The following is a 15,478-nucleotide window of genomic DNA, read 5'->3' on the forward strand; positions in this document are numbered from 1 at the left end:
AGAGGCGGGGAGGCATGGCACAGGAACAGGGAGCATGACACTTCTGCAGCGATTCTGAATCGTGGTCCAGGCTGGGGGCATCATATACTCTGAGCCACCGATGGCCCCCGCTTGCTTCAGGGTTGTGTCCCCGGCTGGACACCGAGTCAAAGGCTCGTCCGTTGTGCCTGGGAGGCCGAACGATAAGCAAATTCATGAGCCATATCAAGCGCTGCCATAGATCCCGTCAGCCTCACAGCACTAGAGCAGGTCTCAGACATCCATGAATGCTTGAGGGGAAGAGCTTCAAACGCAGGTAAAGAGAAAGATTCTCAATGGTACAGAGAGCGACGCTATGCAGGGAGTTCCCTACGCAGGGAGGTCCCTATGCAGCCTCCTCGTGCATTTCAAAGCGGGAGTGCTGTACATTCAATTGGTCACCGCTGGACAAGGGCCATCGATCTGGGATTGGAGATAGTTGTAGCTGGTTGAGCTGCACCCTAGTTCATCTCAGCCTTCTGGACCCAGAGTTACTTCCTTATGGGTCAGCTGCCACCAGAGGATACAACACCTTCCTAAGCGCTTCTTACAGGTCTAAGTGCCTAGAGGTCTAAGCGCATAGGGTCTAACCACATACAGGTTTACGTGCATAGGGGTCTAGGCGCATAGAGGTCTGGGCGCATAGGGGTCCGGACGCATAGGGGTCCGGACGCATAGGGGTCCGGACGCATAGGGGTCTGATCGCATAGGGGTCCGGACGCATAGGGGTCCGGACGCATAGGGGTCCGGACGCATAGGGGTCTAAGCAGATAGGGGGTCTAAGCAGATAGGGGGTCTAAGCACAGAGAGGCGTCTAAGCACAGAGGTCTGGGCGCATAGAGGTCCACAAAGGAATGAAGGCTGTCGCCGAGTGGATGAAGAGCAGCCGACTGAAACGGAACTCTGACAAGACAGAGGTCCTCATCCTTGGCTCCACCCCCTCCGCCTGGGATGTCTCATGGTGGCCGGCCATGCTAGGAGCTGCACCGACTCCAACCGACCATGCACGCAACCTGGGGTCATCCTGGACTCATCTCGATCAATGACCCAGCAAGTCAACTCCGTCTCCTCCTCCTGCTTCAACTCCCTCTGTAAGCTTCGCAAGATCTACAGATGGATCCCCACTGGAACCAGAAGGATGGTTACCTAAGCCCTCGTCAGCATTAGGCTGGACTACAGCAATGCCCTCTACCCGGGAACCACAGCCAAGCTCCAGAAAAGACTACAACGCATACAGAACGCCTCTCCATGCCTCATCCTCGACATCCCACACCACAGCCACATCACTGCCCACCTGAGGGACCTGCACTGGCTGCCCCTCAACAAGAGGATCACCTTCAAGCTCCTCACGCAGAGAGGTCTAGGCGCAGAGAGGTCTGGGCGCAGAGAGGTCTGCAGATAGGGGGTCTAAGCGCACAGATAGGGGGTCTAAGCGCACAGAGCGGGGTCTAAGCGCACAGAGAGGCGTCTAAGCACATAGGGGGTCTATGAACACAGAGGCTTCAACAAGATTATCCAGTAATGCTGGCTGAGCCTTGCGAGCGCCTCTGTGGGACACAACACTTTGTGTATGACACACACATGGACATTGTGTTTTGGATTAGAACTGGGTTTGTTTTTAAGCCTTGCTTGGAAACCCACTGCTGCTGAGTGAAGCCCTCTGATCCCCTGCTGCGTCACTCTACGCTGCGGTATTACCATGTATATTTTATTTACATTTAAAAATAAGTAAAAGTGCAACCTCTCAGGCTACTGATCAGGCTAATACGGTCTGTGTGCACAACACAACTCTCACAGTGCATAATTTGTAAGTAAATAAGTGCCAGGGCCCTTGCCAGGATGCCACTGCACCCTGCACCACCAATTGCACCTACCAGCTGGCTATTTCAGACCCCCCGAAGCTATTAGAGCGGCTGGGGGGCAGGTATTAGTCATTTTTAATGTCTTCGTTTTGTGCAGTTTTTCATACCTTCAACTCGACCCAAAGGTATTGGAGCACTTTACGCGGGCACCAGTTACATTACACAAAGACACATTCATTTTCTGTAGACACAGGAAGATTATGGGATTTACCCAGAATCACAGGATAGTGTGCTGACACCGTTACACCACATCCTCTATATATATAAAACTTGTATATTGATTTAATAAACAAATATTGTTATGCAAACCACTGGCTCAAAATAAGCACTGCCCACTCACCTGTGCTGGTCACATGGATCACCGCCACCCCAGACTCCTCCTCCGCCAGCCGGTACCAGGCCCCTTTCAGCCGGGGCAGCCACTCCTCCACATGGCACGAGTAGTTGCCGGCATCCGCCGCCTGGGCAGCCAGCACCGTCAGCCTGCAGAGCCCTGGCGAAAGCCTCTGGAACTGCAGCCGGCCCTGCCAGCGGGCGGACTCCGGCTTGAAGACGCCATCTTGGTCCACGCCGAACACCGGCTCCTTCTCCACTTGTCCATCACCGGCCTTGGCGCGGAGCACGTACCAGAGCAGGGCGAAGTGAGAGTCAGGGCTGGACCGGGACAGGATGCTGCAGTCCAGCTGGATGGGTGCCCCCTCGGCCACAGTGACGTTGGACGATGCGGTATCCAGCTGCAAGGCCTCCTCTGCCAGGGGAAAAAAAGAGTAATTCTAGTTACAACACAACTGGTCAACCATCCGGCAACAACAGACACAAACACTCAATGCCTCTGCTGCAAACATCTTTAAGCATAGCATAACGTGTATTTGTAAAGCGCACGTTCACCCAAGGGTATCTTGGTACTGAATAACAGCTGTTTATTGTTACCCAACTCAATGGGAGTCATGTTATCAACCTTGGAAGGCTCAAAGGTTGAATGACCCAACAGGGTTTGAACCTGTGACCATGAGATCAAACAGAGGCCCCTAAAGTGGACGCATTAGTCCACTAAGCCACCAGAGCTGGCCACGTAGCATTAGCAGGCCTTCCTGCAGGTCAGGAGTCCCGTGAGACTAGCCGGAGCATCGGTGCATAGTGGGTGTATCCCAGCCGTGACATGTCTCTGGCAGGTGGACTTTGGTTCTACCCCAGAGGCCCCAAAGCTGGTCCCTTTGTGGCATTTCCTAAGCCCCTGCTCAACTGAGGGCAAAGGTCAGATGTAGAAACAAGAGGGGAGGCCTTAATCTATTCTAGAGCTGGTCAGGTTCTACCCACTTCTGATTAGTTCAGCAATGGAAACCTTATAAAGAAGGTGGGAGCTTAGGCAGCAGTAATGCAAGCTTCCTCCACACAGAACAGCTGCACATCAGGCTAAACCAGCGTAACCTTCAGTCACCACAAAACAGGTACAGCAAAGGCAGCGCAGGTGCAGGTTTCCCACACATACAGGACATGTGCAGCACAAGCCGAACATGCACAAACCCTATCTTACCCAAAGAACAGTTCGGGCAACAGCAGTGCAAGCTTCCCTCACACTCAAAAAGTACAGCACGGGGACCTGCAGATCATGTTTCAGAGATCTATAGAATATAACCCTGGCAGCAGTGCAAGCTTCCCTCACACACCTGAGAGCTACAGCATTGGCAGCTGCAGGTCATGCTTCAGTGACCAACAGAACACAACCATAGCAGCAGCAGTGCAAGCTTCCCTCACCCACTCGAAGTACAGCACGGGGAGCTGCAGATCATGCTTCAGTTATTCAGTTATCCATAGAATATAACCCCAGTAGCAGTGCAAGCTTCCCTTGCACATCAGAAGTACAGCCTCAGCAGCTGCAAGTCATGCATCAATTACCCACACAATAGAACAGCCCAGACAGCAGCAGTGCAAGCTTCCATCACACACACCTGAGAAGTACAGCACAGGCAGCTGCAGATCATGCTTCAATCAGCAGAGCGGGCTTTCCTCAGACACAGCAGGTGCAACACCAGGAGAAGCAGCAGTGCAAGCTTCACTCAAACAGAATGGGGTGGGAGCACAATAGGCTTCCCTCAGACACTGCAAGTGCAGCATAGATGGCAGCAGTGGAAACTTCCCTCGCACAAAGTAGAGGCAGCAGCAATGCAAGCTTCATTCAGCAGAGCAGGCTTTCTTCTGCCAAGGCAGGAGCGGCACTAGGGGCAGCAGTGCAAGCTTCACTCACACCCAGACCGGGAGGCAGCAGAGCAGGCTTTCCGCAGACACAGCAGATGTGGCACTAGGGGCAGCAGTGCAAGCTTCACTCACACACAACATAGGCAGCAGCAGTGCAAGCTTCACTCACACAGAGCAGGGAGGCATCAGAGTAGGCTCCCTCAGACACAGTAGGTGTGGTACTAGGGGCAGTAAGTAGTGCAAGCTTCACTCACACACATAATGGGGCGGGAGCACAGCAGGCTTCCCTCAGACACTGCAAGTGCAACACAATAGAGGCAGCGGCAGTGTAATCTTCATTCAGCAGGGCAGGCTTTCCTCAGGCACAGCAGGCGTGGCACTAAGGACAGCAGTGCAAGCTTCACTCACACACAGACCAGGAGGCAGTAGAGCAAGCTTTCCTCAGACACAGCAGGTGAGGCACTAGGGGCAGCAGTGCAAGCTTCATTCAGCAGAGCAGGCTTTCCTCAGCCATGGCTGGTGCAGCACTAGGGGCAGCAGTGCAAGATTCACTCACCACCAGACTGGGAGGCAGCAGAGCAGGCTTTCCGCAGACACAGCAGATGTGGCACTAGGGGCAGCAGAGCAAGCTTCATTCAGCAGAGTAGGCTTTCTTCAGCCATGGCAGGTGCACACTTGGGGGCAGCAGTGTACGCTTCACACACACAGAATGGGGTGAGAGCACAGCAGGTTTCCCTCAGACACTGCAAGTGCAGCATAGATGGCAGCAGTGGAAACTTCCCTCACACACAATAGAGGCAGCAGCAATGTAAGCTTCATTTAGCAGAGCAGGCTTTCCTCAGCCATGGCAGGTGGGGCACTAGGGGGCAGCAGTGCAAGCTTCACTCACACACAGACCGGGAGGCAGCAGAGCAGGCTTTCCTCAGACACAGCAGGTGCGGCACTAGGGGCAGCGGTGCAAGCTTCACTCACACACAGACCGGGAGGCAGCAGAGCAGGCTTTTCTTGGACGAAGCAGGTGCAGCTCTAGGGGCAGCAGTGCATGCTTCATTCAGCAGGGCAAGCTTCCCTAGCCATGGCAGGTGCAGCACTAGGGGCAGCAGTGCAAGATTCACTCCCACACAGACCAGGAGGCAGCATAGCAGGCTTTCCTTGGACACAGCAGGTGCGGCTCTAGGGGCAGCAGTGCAAGCTATATTCAGCAGGGCAGGCTTCCCTTGCCATGGCAGGTGCAGCACTAGGGGCAGCAGTGCAAGCTTCACTTGTACACAGACCAGGAGGCAGCAGAACAGGTTTACCTCAGAGACAGCAGGTGTGGCACAAGGGGCAGCAGAGCAAGCTTCATTCAGCAGAGCAGGCTTTCCTCAGCCATGGAAGGTGCAGCACTAGGGGCAGCAGTGCAAGCTTCACTTACACACAGACCGGGAGGCAGCAGAGCAGGCTTTCCTCGAACACAGCAGGTGTGGCACTAAGGACAGCAGTGCAAGCTTCATTCAGCAGAGCAGGCTTTCCTCATACATGCAGGTTTAGCACAGATGGCAACAATACAAGCTTCCATTGCACACACACAATATGGACAGTAGCAGTGCAAGCTTCATTCACACAGAGCGGGAGTAGAGCAAGCATTCCTCATACATACGGGTGCAGCACTAGGGGCAGCAGTGCAAGCTTCATTCAATAGAGCAGGTTTTCCTCATACACAGGTGCAGCACTAGGGGCAGCAGTGCAAGCTTCATTCAGCAGAGCAGGCTTTCCTCATACATGCAGGTTTAGAACAGATGGCAACAATACAAGCTTCCATTGCATACACACAATATGGACAGTAGCAGCGCAAGCTTCATTCACACAGAGCGGGAGTAGAGCAAGCTTTCCTCATACATACAGGTGCAGCACTAGGGACAGCAGTGCAAGCTTCATTCATCAGAGCAGGTTTTCCTCATACACAGGTGCAGCACTAGGGACAGCAGTGTCCGCTTCATTCAGCACTGCAGGTTTTCCTCATACATACAGGTGCAGCACTAGGGCCAGCACGATTCTTAGCCTAGGTCCGTCAAGCCCTCCTGTAAAGGTTAGAGAGTGAGAAAGGAGCACTCATTGTTCCTTCCTTCACCTCTTTGAGGTGTTTGTTTTCAGAGAGCCCAGCCAATCCCTGAGCTCGCTCTGCAGCTGCCATGAGGAGCACACATTAAAACTCACCCACCTTAAATCGCTAACGCCTCTCACCTGGGAGCTGCACGTTGACCACAGTGAGCCCGGACACGTCCTCGGCCCGCTTGTACCACTCGTTGTTGGCGTTGAGCAGCCACTCCTCGGCGCGGCAGTTGTAGACCCCGCTGTCCTGCAGCTCCGCCTGCTGGATGGCGAGGCGGTACAGGCCGGGGGTGGGGCTTTCCAGCTGCAGCCTCTGGGCCAGATCCCCTTCCGCAGCCCCCTCTCCGTAGCGCAGCGTGGCCTCGCGGGTCAGCTGCAGCACGCTCTGCTTCTCGGGCTGTCCCGGCTTCCACACGTACCAGCCCACCGCGATGCGCGACTGGGCACTTGTGCGGTTGGTGACGGTGCACTCCATGGACACCCGCTCGCTCTCTAGGACCGAGATGTTGCGCTGCAGCTGGCTCATCTGCAGGTTGTTATCTATGAGATAGCGAGAGAAAGAGAGAGAGAGAGAGAGATGAGACCATTGAAAACGCTGGAATGACTGGACCTAGGAGGTGAGTGGCTGTGGGACCCACAACCTTCCCACCACATCCGGCTCCCAGAGCATCAGATCCATGGCAGTGCCTCATTAGACGAATTAATCGGAGATAAGTCCGGATCAGTGGAAAGCCCGCAGCATCCGGGGCTTAATTAAAGAGCCGGTCAATGACCGATCAGCGGAAGGAAAAAATCAAAGAGGCGCTATCCATCCCAGAGCGGATTACTGCTAGGCCTATCTGAGCAGCTAGACCAGGGAGGTAATCATGAAAGGCGGTGGGGGTATGTCAGCAGAGTATGTGTGGCGGTGTGCAAATGTGTGTGAATTAATGTGTGAGGCAAGCAGACATACGGAGGTGAGGGGATGAAATGCGCATATAGGGAGAGGAAGTATGTATGGGTGTAGACCACGCGATGCAAGTGTCTTTGCATGGATGCATGTCTCGAAGGTGTCTGAGCGTGTGAATCACAACCCGGCACTTGGAAGTGTACTGCAGGTATGGGATTTCTGAAGGTGTGTTAATACTGTGTGTTGGGTGGATTGCATGTGGGTGCATGTCCATGGATGTCTGGTATACTGGTAGGCAGGAGGGATTGGGCAGTGTGCTGCGAATGCCCATGTGGTAGAAAGAGAAGAAATGTGTGAGGTGTTGGGTGGTGTGTTGCCAATGACCATGTGGTAGTGTATAAATGTGTGATGTATTTGGGGTGTGCTGTGAATGACTATGCAGTGGTGTATAAGTGTGTGACGGCTTTGGATGTTGTGCTGCGAATGCCGATGCGGTAGTGTATAAATGCGTGAGGATTTTGGACGCTATGAACATTCCTGTGGTAGTGTATAAATGTGGGAGGGTTTTGGATGCTGTGAATGCCCATGCGGTAGTGTATAAATGTGTGAGGGTTTTGGGTCCTGTAAATGCCCTTGCGGTAGTGTATAAAAGTGTGAGGGTTTTGGGTGCTGTGAATGCCCATGCGGTATTGTATAAATGTGGGAGGGTTTGGGTGCTGTGAATGCCCATGCGGTAGTGTATAAATGTGTGAGGGTTTTGGGTGCTGTGAATGCCCATGCGGTAGTGTATAAATGTGTGAGGGTTTTGGGTCCTGTAAATGCCCATGCGGTAGTGTATAAAAGTGTGAGGGTTTTGGGTGCTGTGAATGCCCATGCGGTATTGTATAAATGTGTGAGGGTTTTGGGTCCTGTGAATGCCCATGCGGTAGTGTATAAAAGTGTGAGGGTTTTGGATGCTGTGAATGCCCATGCGGTAGTGTATAAAAGTGTGAGGGTTTTGGGTGCTGTGAATGCCCATGCGGTATTGTATAAATGTGGGAGGGTTTTGGGTGCTGTGAATGCCCATGCGGTAGTGTATAAATGTGGGAGGGTTTGGGTGCTGTGATTGCCCATGCGGTAGTGTATAAAAGTGTGAGGGTTTTGGATGCTGTGAATGCCCATGCGGTAGTGTATAAAAGTGTGAGGGTTTTGGGTGCTGTGAATGCCCATGCGGTATTGTATAAATGTGGGAGGGTTTGGGTGCTGTGAATGCCCATGCGGTATTGTATAAATGTGGGAGGGTTTGGGTGCTGTGATTGCCCATGCGGTATTGTATAAATGTGGGAGGGTTTTGGGTGCTGTGAATGCCCATGCGGTAGTGTATAAATGTGGGAGGGTTTGGGTGCTGTGATTGCCCATGCGGTAGTGTATAAAAGTGTGAGGGTTTTGGATGCTGTGAATGCCCATGCGGTAGTGTATAAAAGTGTGAGGGTTTTGGGTGCTGTGAATGCCCATGCGGTATTGTATAAATGTGGGAGGGTTTGGGTGCTGTGAATGCCCATGCGGTATTGTATAAATGTGGGAGGGTTTGGGTGCTGTGATTGCCCATGCGGTAGTGTATAAAAGTGTGAGGGTTTTGGGTGCTGTGAATGCCCATGCGGTAGTGTATAAATGTGTGAGGGTTTTGGGTGCTGTGAATGCCCATGCGGTAGTGTATAAATGTATGAGGGTTTGGGATGCTCTGAATGTCCCTGTGATGGAGTATAAATGTGTGAGCTGTTGGTAGTGCGCTGTGCCTGTGTACTAGTGTATAAACGTGCTCGGTGCCAAACGCTGTGTAGGTGTGGAACAAGGTGTCATTGGCTGGGGCGGCGGCGGCGGTCACGCCCTGCCCTGCCCTGAGGTAGATGAGCAGACCCCGGGGCCAGAGCGCAGTTCTTTTAGTCGCCGCTGCGGCCTTCCATCTAAACTATGTCCCTGCCTTTGGACAAGCTGCAGAGACGCTCTTTGAGGGTTTTGGTGCAGTTTAATAACAATAATGTATCGATAAACATTTCCTCTTTATAGTTCCTGTGGTAGTCCACAAACCTCCTGTGTAAGGAGCAGGTTGTTATTTTCGCTTTATTTGATGGCCCTTTTAATCCCATGGGGTCGTTATCGCGCCTTGCACTTTACTGTCTCTGGCTCCCTACAGAGCGGAGTGCCGCTACATATATCTACGGATTATGCCCTGAATTATCTGTTGTGCAGTTTTATTTGTTTTAGCTAGATTGCTCATTTTTATATTGTGATGGTTTTAAATACCTTGACACAATAAAGTTCTGTCTATCCATCTATCTGTCTGTGTAGCTGTGTGTGTGCCGTGTGTAGCAGGTCAGCGTGTGTAGGTGGTTGCCTGGTGGTGTTGATGTAAGGCTGTGTGCAACTGTTTCCGTCGGTCAGAGTCTGTCGGGGCCGCTGTGGGTGTCGTGTCGGAGATGTAGGTGAGGGTGTGATGCCTGAAGATTTAGAAGGATGTGTGAGGGTGTTTCAGGAGTTTGAACGGTGGGCGTGTTATAGCGCTTTGACATCCATTATAGCGCACTGTTCGCACCTGCACGTCCTCGAAGCGCTCAGCCTTGTGCACATTTTCCTGACGGTGGATTAAGCCCGGAGGAAGGTTAGCCCTGGCCCGGACATCCAACTGCTGGTTGTTAAGGGTGGAGGTGTGGACCCACCACGGCATGTGTAACTTTCTCTAACTTCCCACGGCAACACACACACACACGCACCCACACCTTATGACAGTGACAAATATTGCCCTTAATACGAGTTTTATTGATAAATGAAGAAAATGCGGGGAAGCAAAGAGTAGGTGTCGCCCTGCCCTTGAGCATGAGGCCGCGTTGCGTCACTGCTCTCATCTACTCCACCCTCGGGGGCCCGGCGCGCGCTCTCCAGCAGCAGCAGGGTGAAGCGTAGCGCCTCGAGGCTCCCTTTCCTCCAGCCTCATTCCATGTTCACAAATGTCTGGTATTTGGACCCTCGCTCATGGCTCCGGCAGTCTCATGCTGTGCCAGTGTCTTACTCTGCTCACGTCTGGGGTGTGTCCCTGACGGTCCCCCACCCGGAAGCTCACCAAGGAAGGGGGGTGGGGTGAGGGAGGAGACCTGGACAGGACATCATTCGGCTCCAAGAATCTCAGAGAGTTCAAAAGAAATGTTCGCGGCAGCTCAACAGAGGTGACAACCCAACCCCCCCCCCCTCCCCCCCCCACCCCCAGGGCCGGCTCTAGGGCGGTGCGACCGGTGCCACCGCACCGGGTGCTTGCTTCACACGGGGGCGCCTGTTCGGTTAAAATCAACTACTGTCTCGTTCCAGGACTCCAGCACTTTTCAGTCGACAATTAAAATGTCAAGGAAACTCCCGTGGTTAATGTTCTTCCTGGCAAGATCGGAGTTTTGTCTAGTAGAAGTTTTAACTCGTGGAAGTTTTGAAGGTAGCGCAGGGGGTTAATGTGCCTGCTGCAAGAACATGTGCCATGCGGATCACAAAGTGAATGTAATGTAAACAGGTGAGTGGGTTACTGATTTTCTAAGAGACATCGGGGCATAATATCAAGGACGGCGTTAAAATTATCGTCGGTTTAGCGGCAGAAAACTGCCGCTAAAGCAGCGATACTGGGCTTGATAATATGCCCTTGTGAATTCCCATAGAAGCCCAGGTTGTGGTGTCAACATGGGCTTCTATTGGAATTCTCTGCGGCATATTATCAAGCCCAGTATCGCTGCTTTAGCGGCAGTTTTCTGCCGCTAAACCGGCGATAATTTTAACGCCGACCTTGATAATATGCCGCTTCCTTTGGTTAGATGCAGTTTACAGTGAGCTCTTAACTGTCATCAAACAACTGCGTGCAGACTTTAAGGTATAGATTAGAGCGTATGGATTTTTTGCCAAGACTTTCATCATTGTAATGTTGCAAAAAGGGTCCATTTGGGTTCAAATCAGTTCTTGTTATTAAAGAGCCCCAATCCATTGTGTTAGATTTTAAATTCAGAGTTTGTGCTTCTCCAGACCAAGCACTCTCAACTGTGCTGCCTCCCTGTATGGATGACATGTGAATGCACCCCTTGTTATCCTCTGTCTTATGTAACATTTACTATACACTGATTTACACACCCATGCTTGAATGTCTCTGTGTAATGCGTGTGTTATCTAAAGTGCTCTGACACCATTCACTTTTATGAGTGACGCTATAAAATTAATTAAATGCATCGGAGAGAGATTATGGAGAGTGTTAAAGGGTGGTAGTGAGGGTATCCGTGACTGAGGTGGGCTTTGGGGGCGCCAAAAAACATGGTCGCACTGGGCGCCACAAGTGCTAAAGCCAGCCAGCCCCCCCCCCGTCCCCCCTCCCCCCGCGAGAGCTCTCTTCAGAAGCCCAGCATGCACACGCAGACCGGAGGGGTATCCGCTCTCGTGAGGCAACCCAATAGGAAGGAAGCTTATAATTCCTAGCGCCTAAGAAAGTGAAGGGGTTCGCAGCGCTCTGCCCTAAGAGTGAAAGGGATGCAGCGCTCTGGCCGCCCTGCCTCACCAGACGTGGGTGTGTCTCTGGCCTGCCAGCACTCTCGCACTCCCACACCGCTCCCCGGCGGGGCCGGCTGGCTCCTGCCCAGGGGGGCCCGGCCTGCCCGGAAGCTGCTCCAGCCCTCGGCTCGTCAGAGACAATCACCGAAGCATCTCTCGGAGGGAGCGGCACCAGCGCTTCTGGCAGGAGGTTTCACTTTTCCGGTTTGCATGGGATTACCTCGCGCTCTCATGTTCTCGCTGAGGGGTTGCGCGGAAGGATGCCTCTTTCGAGCCGTAGGAAAGGCAGCCCGAGGTGCTCCATCAAACCTCAGATCCAGGGCACCCTTCACCCGTGACCTCTGAGTGGACCCTGAGTTACATCCACTGGTGCAAGTCCCTGCAGCTCACACGTGCACAGCCTGACACTATGACAAGCGCAAGGCACTACATCAACCCGCGTCAGAGGCGCTACAACCCCAGGCCTCACAGGTACAGTCTGACACTATAACAAGTGCAAGGCGCTACATCAACCCGCGTCAGAGGCGCTACAACCTCAGGCCTCTACATGGACTCAGTTTACACCACACAGGTACAGTCTGACACTATAACAAGTGCAAGGCGCTACATCAACCCGCGTCAGAGGCCCTACAACCCCAGGCCTCACAGGTACAGCCCGACACTATGACAAGTGCAAGGCGCTACATCAACCCGCGTCAGAGGCGCTACAACCTCAGGCCTCTACATGGACTCTGCTTACACCCCATAGGTACAGTCTGACACTATGACAAGTGCAAGGCGCTACATCAACCCGCGTCAGAGGCCCTACAACTCCAGGCCACTACATGGACTCTGTTTACACCTCCCAGGTACAGTCTGACACTATGACAAGTGCAAGGCGCTACATCAACTCTCGTCAGAGGTCCTACAACCCCAGGCCACTACATGGACTCTGCTTACACCCCACAGCTACAGTCTGACACGATGACAAGTGTAAGGCACTACCTCGACCCGGGTAAGAGGCCCTACAACCCCAGGCCACTACATGGACTCTGTTTACACCTCCCAGGTACAGTCTGACACTATGACAAGTGCAAGGCGCTACATCAACTCTCGTCAGAGGCCCTACAACCCCAGGCCTCACAGGTACAGCCTGACACTATGACAAGTGCAAGGCACTACATCAACCCGCGTCAGAGGCCCTACAACCCCAGGCCTCGCCATGGACTCTGTTTACACCCCACAGGCACAGTCTGACACTATGACAAGTGCAAGGCGCTACATCAACCCTCGTCATAGGCCCTACAACCCCATGGCTCTACATGGACTCTGATTACTTTTACTTTGATAGCTTTATTTCGGTCGGTGACCATAAAAGCACAGATAAAATGTATACATATACATAAAATACATAAATAATTCAGCATTTGAGATAAAAAGTTATTAAACAACAGTTATCAAAGTAGCAGCAATAAACAATTCCAATTCCAATCTTTGTTTCGGCCATTTGGCCATAAAAAATACACAATACACATATACAATCACAGAAAAAAAAAACAAATTTTTAAGAGGGACCCAACGCCTTTAGAATACGGTTGCGCGTATGCCAAACATTGGTAAGAAATTTTGTTAGTGCGAGGACAGTTGGGCCAGAGACATCAGATTTTAAAATCCTATACATTGGTGCATATTCCCTGCAGCCCATATTCCTTATCAGCGGGAGGAGCCAGTATTTTCGTGCTACCTTGTACGCTGGACAGAAGAAAGCCACATGCAAGTCAGTTTCCTCCGTAGCATCACAAACCGGACACTGCTTTGTGGTGGGAGCCGATGACCAGGTGCTTGTAAAAGACCGGAAGGGCAGTGTGCCGTATCTCCATTGGAGAAACAGCTTCCGGGCCAGTACAGGGAAAATAGGATCCAATACCTTCTCAAACCTATAGAGATCCTTGCTTTGCAGAAACACGGAGGATAAGGACCCCTCTGCCTGGGTGGCTTGGGCCCTGGCCAATTTGTGTTCGTGATATACATTAGCCAGGGACTTTTTGGAGATGTTTAGTGCGGCTTTCGCTGGCTCAGTCCATAAATCAGGGAGCCCTATTTCCATGCAAGTGGCTAGGATGTTTTTGACCCAAGGGATATTGAGCACTTTTGGGTGATTCAGAAGTTCGACCAGTTCCGCCCGATATTCTGCAAGATCATTGCTACTCCACAGCCTACGCCAGAAGGCTATGGGTCTCAGGCTTATTTCATCAGCTAACGGTCGTAAACCCAAATCAAGCCTCAGGGGGAGGAGCGGGGTGCTGGGCGGGAGTGCGGCTATCTGTCTTATAAACTTATTTTCCGTTAGTGACAGACTCCGGCAAGGCGTGTGACCCCATAGTTCCGCCCCATACATTATCGCTCCCCTAGCCTGGGCCTTATATATCTGGATTAGTGCCCCCAATGGACGGTATGATGAACCAGTCATCATCCGGGCGATACCCCCAGTGGTTTGTATGAGTTTGAGGTTAGCCCTACTCTGATGAGATCCCCAAGTCATGGTTTCGTTGAGAGTCACACCAAGGTATTCAAAGGTGGCTACTCTCTCGAGCCGTACAGCTCCCAATTGCAGATTTGGCCTCAATTTTTGGCTCGGATTCAAAACCATGAATTTGGTTTTTGCCGCATTAATTTCCAGCCCCCTATCAGTACAGAAGGCCACGAAGGAATCAAGAATCCTCTGTATACCCATAGGGGTTTTGGATAGCAGCAGGGTGTCGTCCGCGAACATAATTGCGGGCACCCTGCTGCCATTTAATTTGGGGGCGTCAGTATAGTCAGTGGCATTCAGATGGGCGATTACCCCGTTGACGAAGAGGCAAAACAGGGTTGGTGCCAACACACAACCCTGTCTTACCCCCCGGCCAACGGGGAATCTATCGGTCAGTTCCCCCGACCTCCCGCACCTCACTCGGGCGTAATTATTGTGGTGCAGCCTCTGTAAGATCAATAGGATGTCCGGGGGAACACCCATCTCTGCCAGGACGCTCCAAAGTTTCCCCCTGGGCACCAGATCGAAGGCGGCCCGTAAGTCCACAAAAATTGTGTACAGACTACCGCCCTCGAATTTTGCTGTCCTCCAATAGATTAGGTTCAATCTGAAAACCTGGTCCACTGTGGATACCCCCTTCCTAAATCCCGCCTGGTAGGGACTAAGGGCGCCCACCTCCTCCATCCAGTCCTGGAGCCTATTCAGCAACACCCTACCAAACAGTTTCTGTGCCACGTCTATTAAACTGATTGGTCTGTAGTTGGCTGGGAGGAGAGGCGAGCCCTTTATAAAGATGGGGACCACCTCTGCCCCCAGCCAAGTACTAGGGATTTCCATGCCACCAAGAACTCCATTGAAAAGGGCGGTAAGGTAAGGGGCCCAAACAGTGGGCTCCTGTTTAAACATATCCCCTGGTAATCCATCCAGTCCCGGCGCCTTTCCAGAAGCCAGTCCTGAGATGGCAGCGGTGACCTCGCCCAGCGTTATTGGCTCCCCTTCACAGTCCGGCCAGCCCACCTCAACAACAGCAGGAGATTCTCCCGGCTCAGAACTGTATAGGGTCTGGAAGTGAGCCTGCCACACCCCTGGGGCAATGTTGGGCTCTAGTGCCGATTGTAAATTCCCCGACCCCTCGTTCACTATCCTCCAAAACAGACGTTGGTTTTGGGTCGCTAGGGCCTTGGTGAGTTCTTCCCACTGATTTTCCTCCCATTCTGCCTTAGCGTGGGCAATGAGTTTCTTGTAAGCTCGCCTGCTTTGTTTAAGGCTATCCCCCCCCAAACCCTCCTTGATTAGTCTAAGGAGTTCTGTTTTTGCCCTTCTGCATGCTAGGTTATACCATGATGTTTTGCCTTGCCGCCC

At 52.4% G+C, this 15,478-nt stretch overlaps 1 protein-coding gene across 2 annotated transcripts in view; it reads right to left on the bottom strand.

Annotated features, from left to right (window-relative positions):
• The window catches only part of IGSF3 (immunoglobulin superfamily member 3), a 314,733-nt gene that overhangs the window by 6,679 nt on the left and 292,576 nt on the right, over positions 1-15,478 (bottom strand). For both annotated transcript variants that reach the window (XM_085620979.1, XM_085620980.1), the window contains 2 exons: positions 6,300-6,707; positions 2,221-2,628 (listed from right to left, as the gene is read on the bottom strand). In XM_085620979.1, coding sequence (XP_085477105.1) covers positions 2,221-2,628; positions 6,300-6,707 — 816 coding nt within the window. The remainder of the gene's footprint in view (positions 1-2,220; positions 2,629-6,299; positions 6,708-15,478) is intronic.

The sequence above is a fragment of the Triturus cristatus genome, chromosome 8, assembly GCF_964204655.1.
Source record: "Triturus cristatus chromosome 8, aTriCri1.1, whole genome shotgun sequence".
NCBI lineage: Eukaryota > Metazoa > Chordata > Amphibia > Caudata > Salamandridae > Triturus > Triturus cristatus.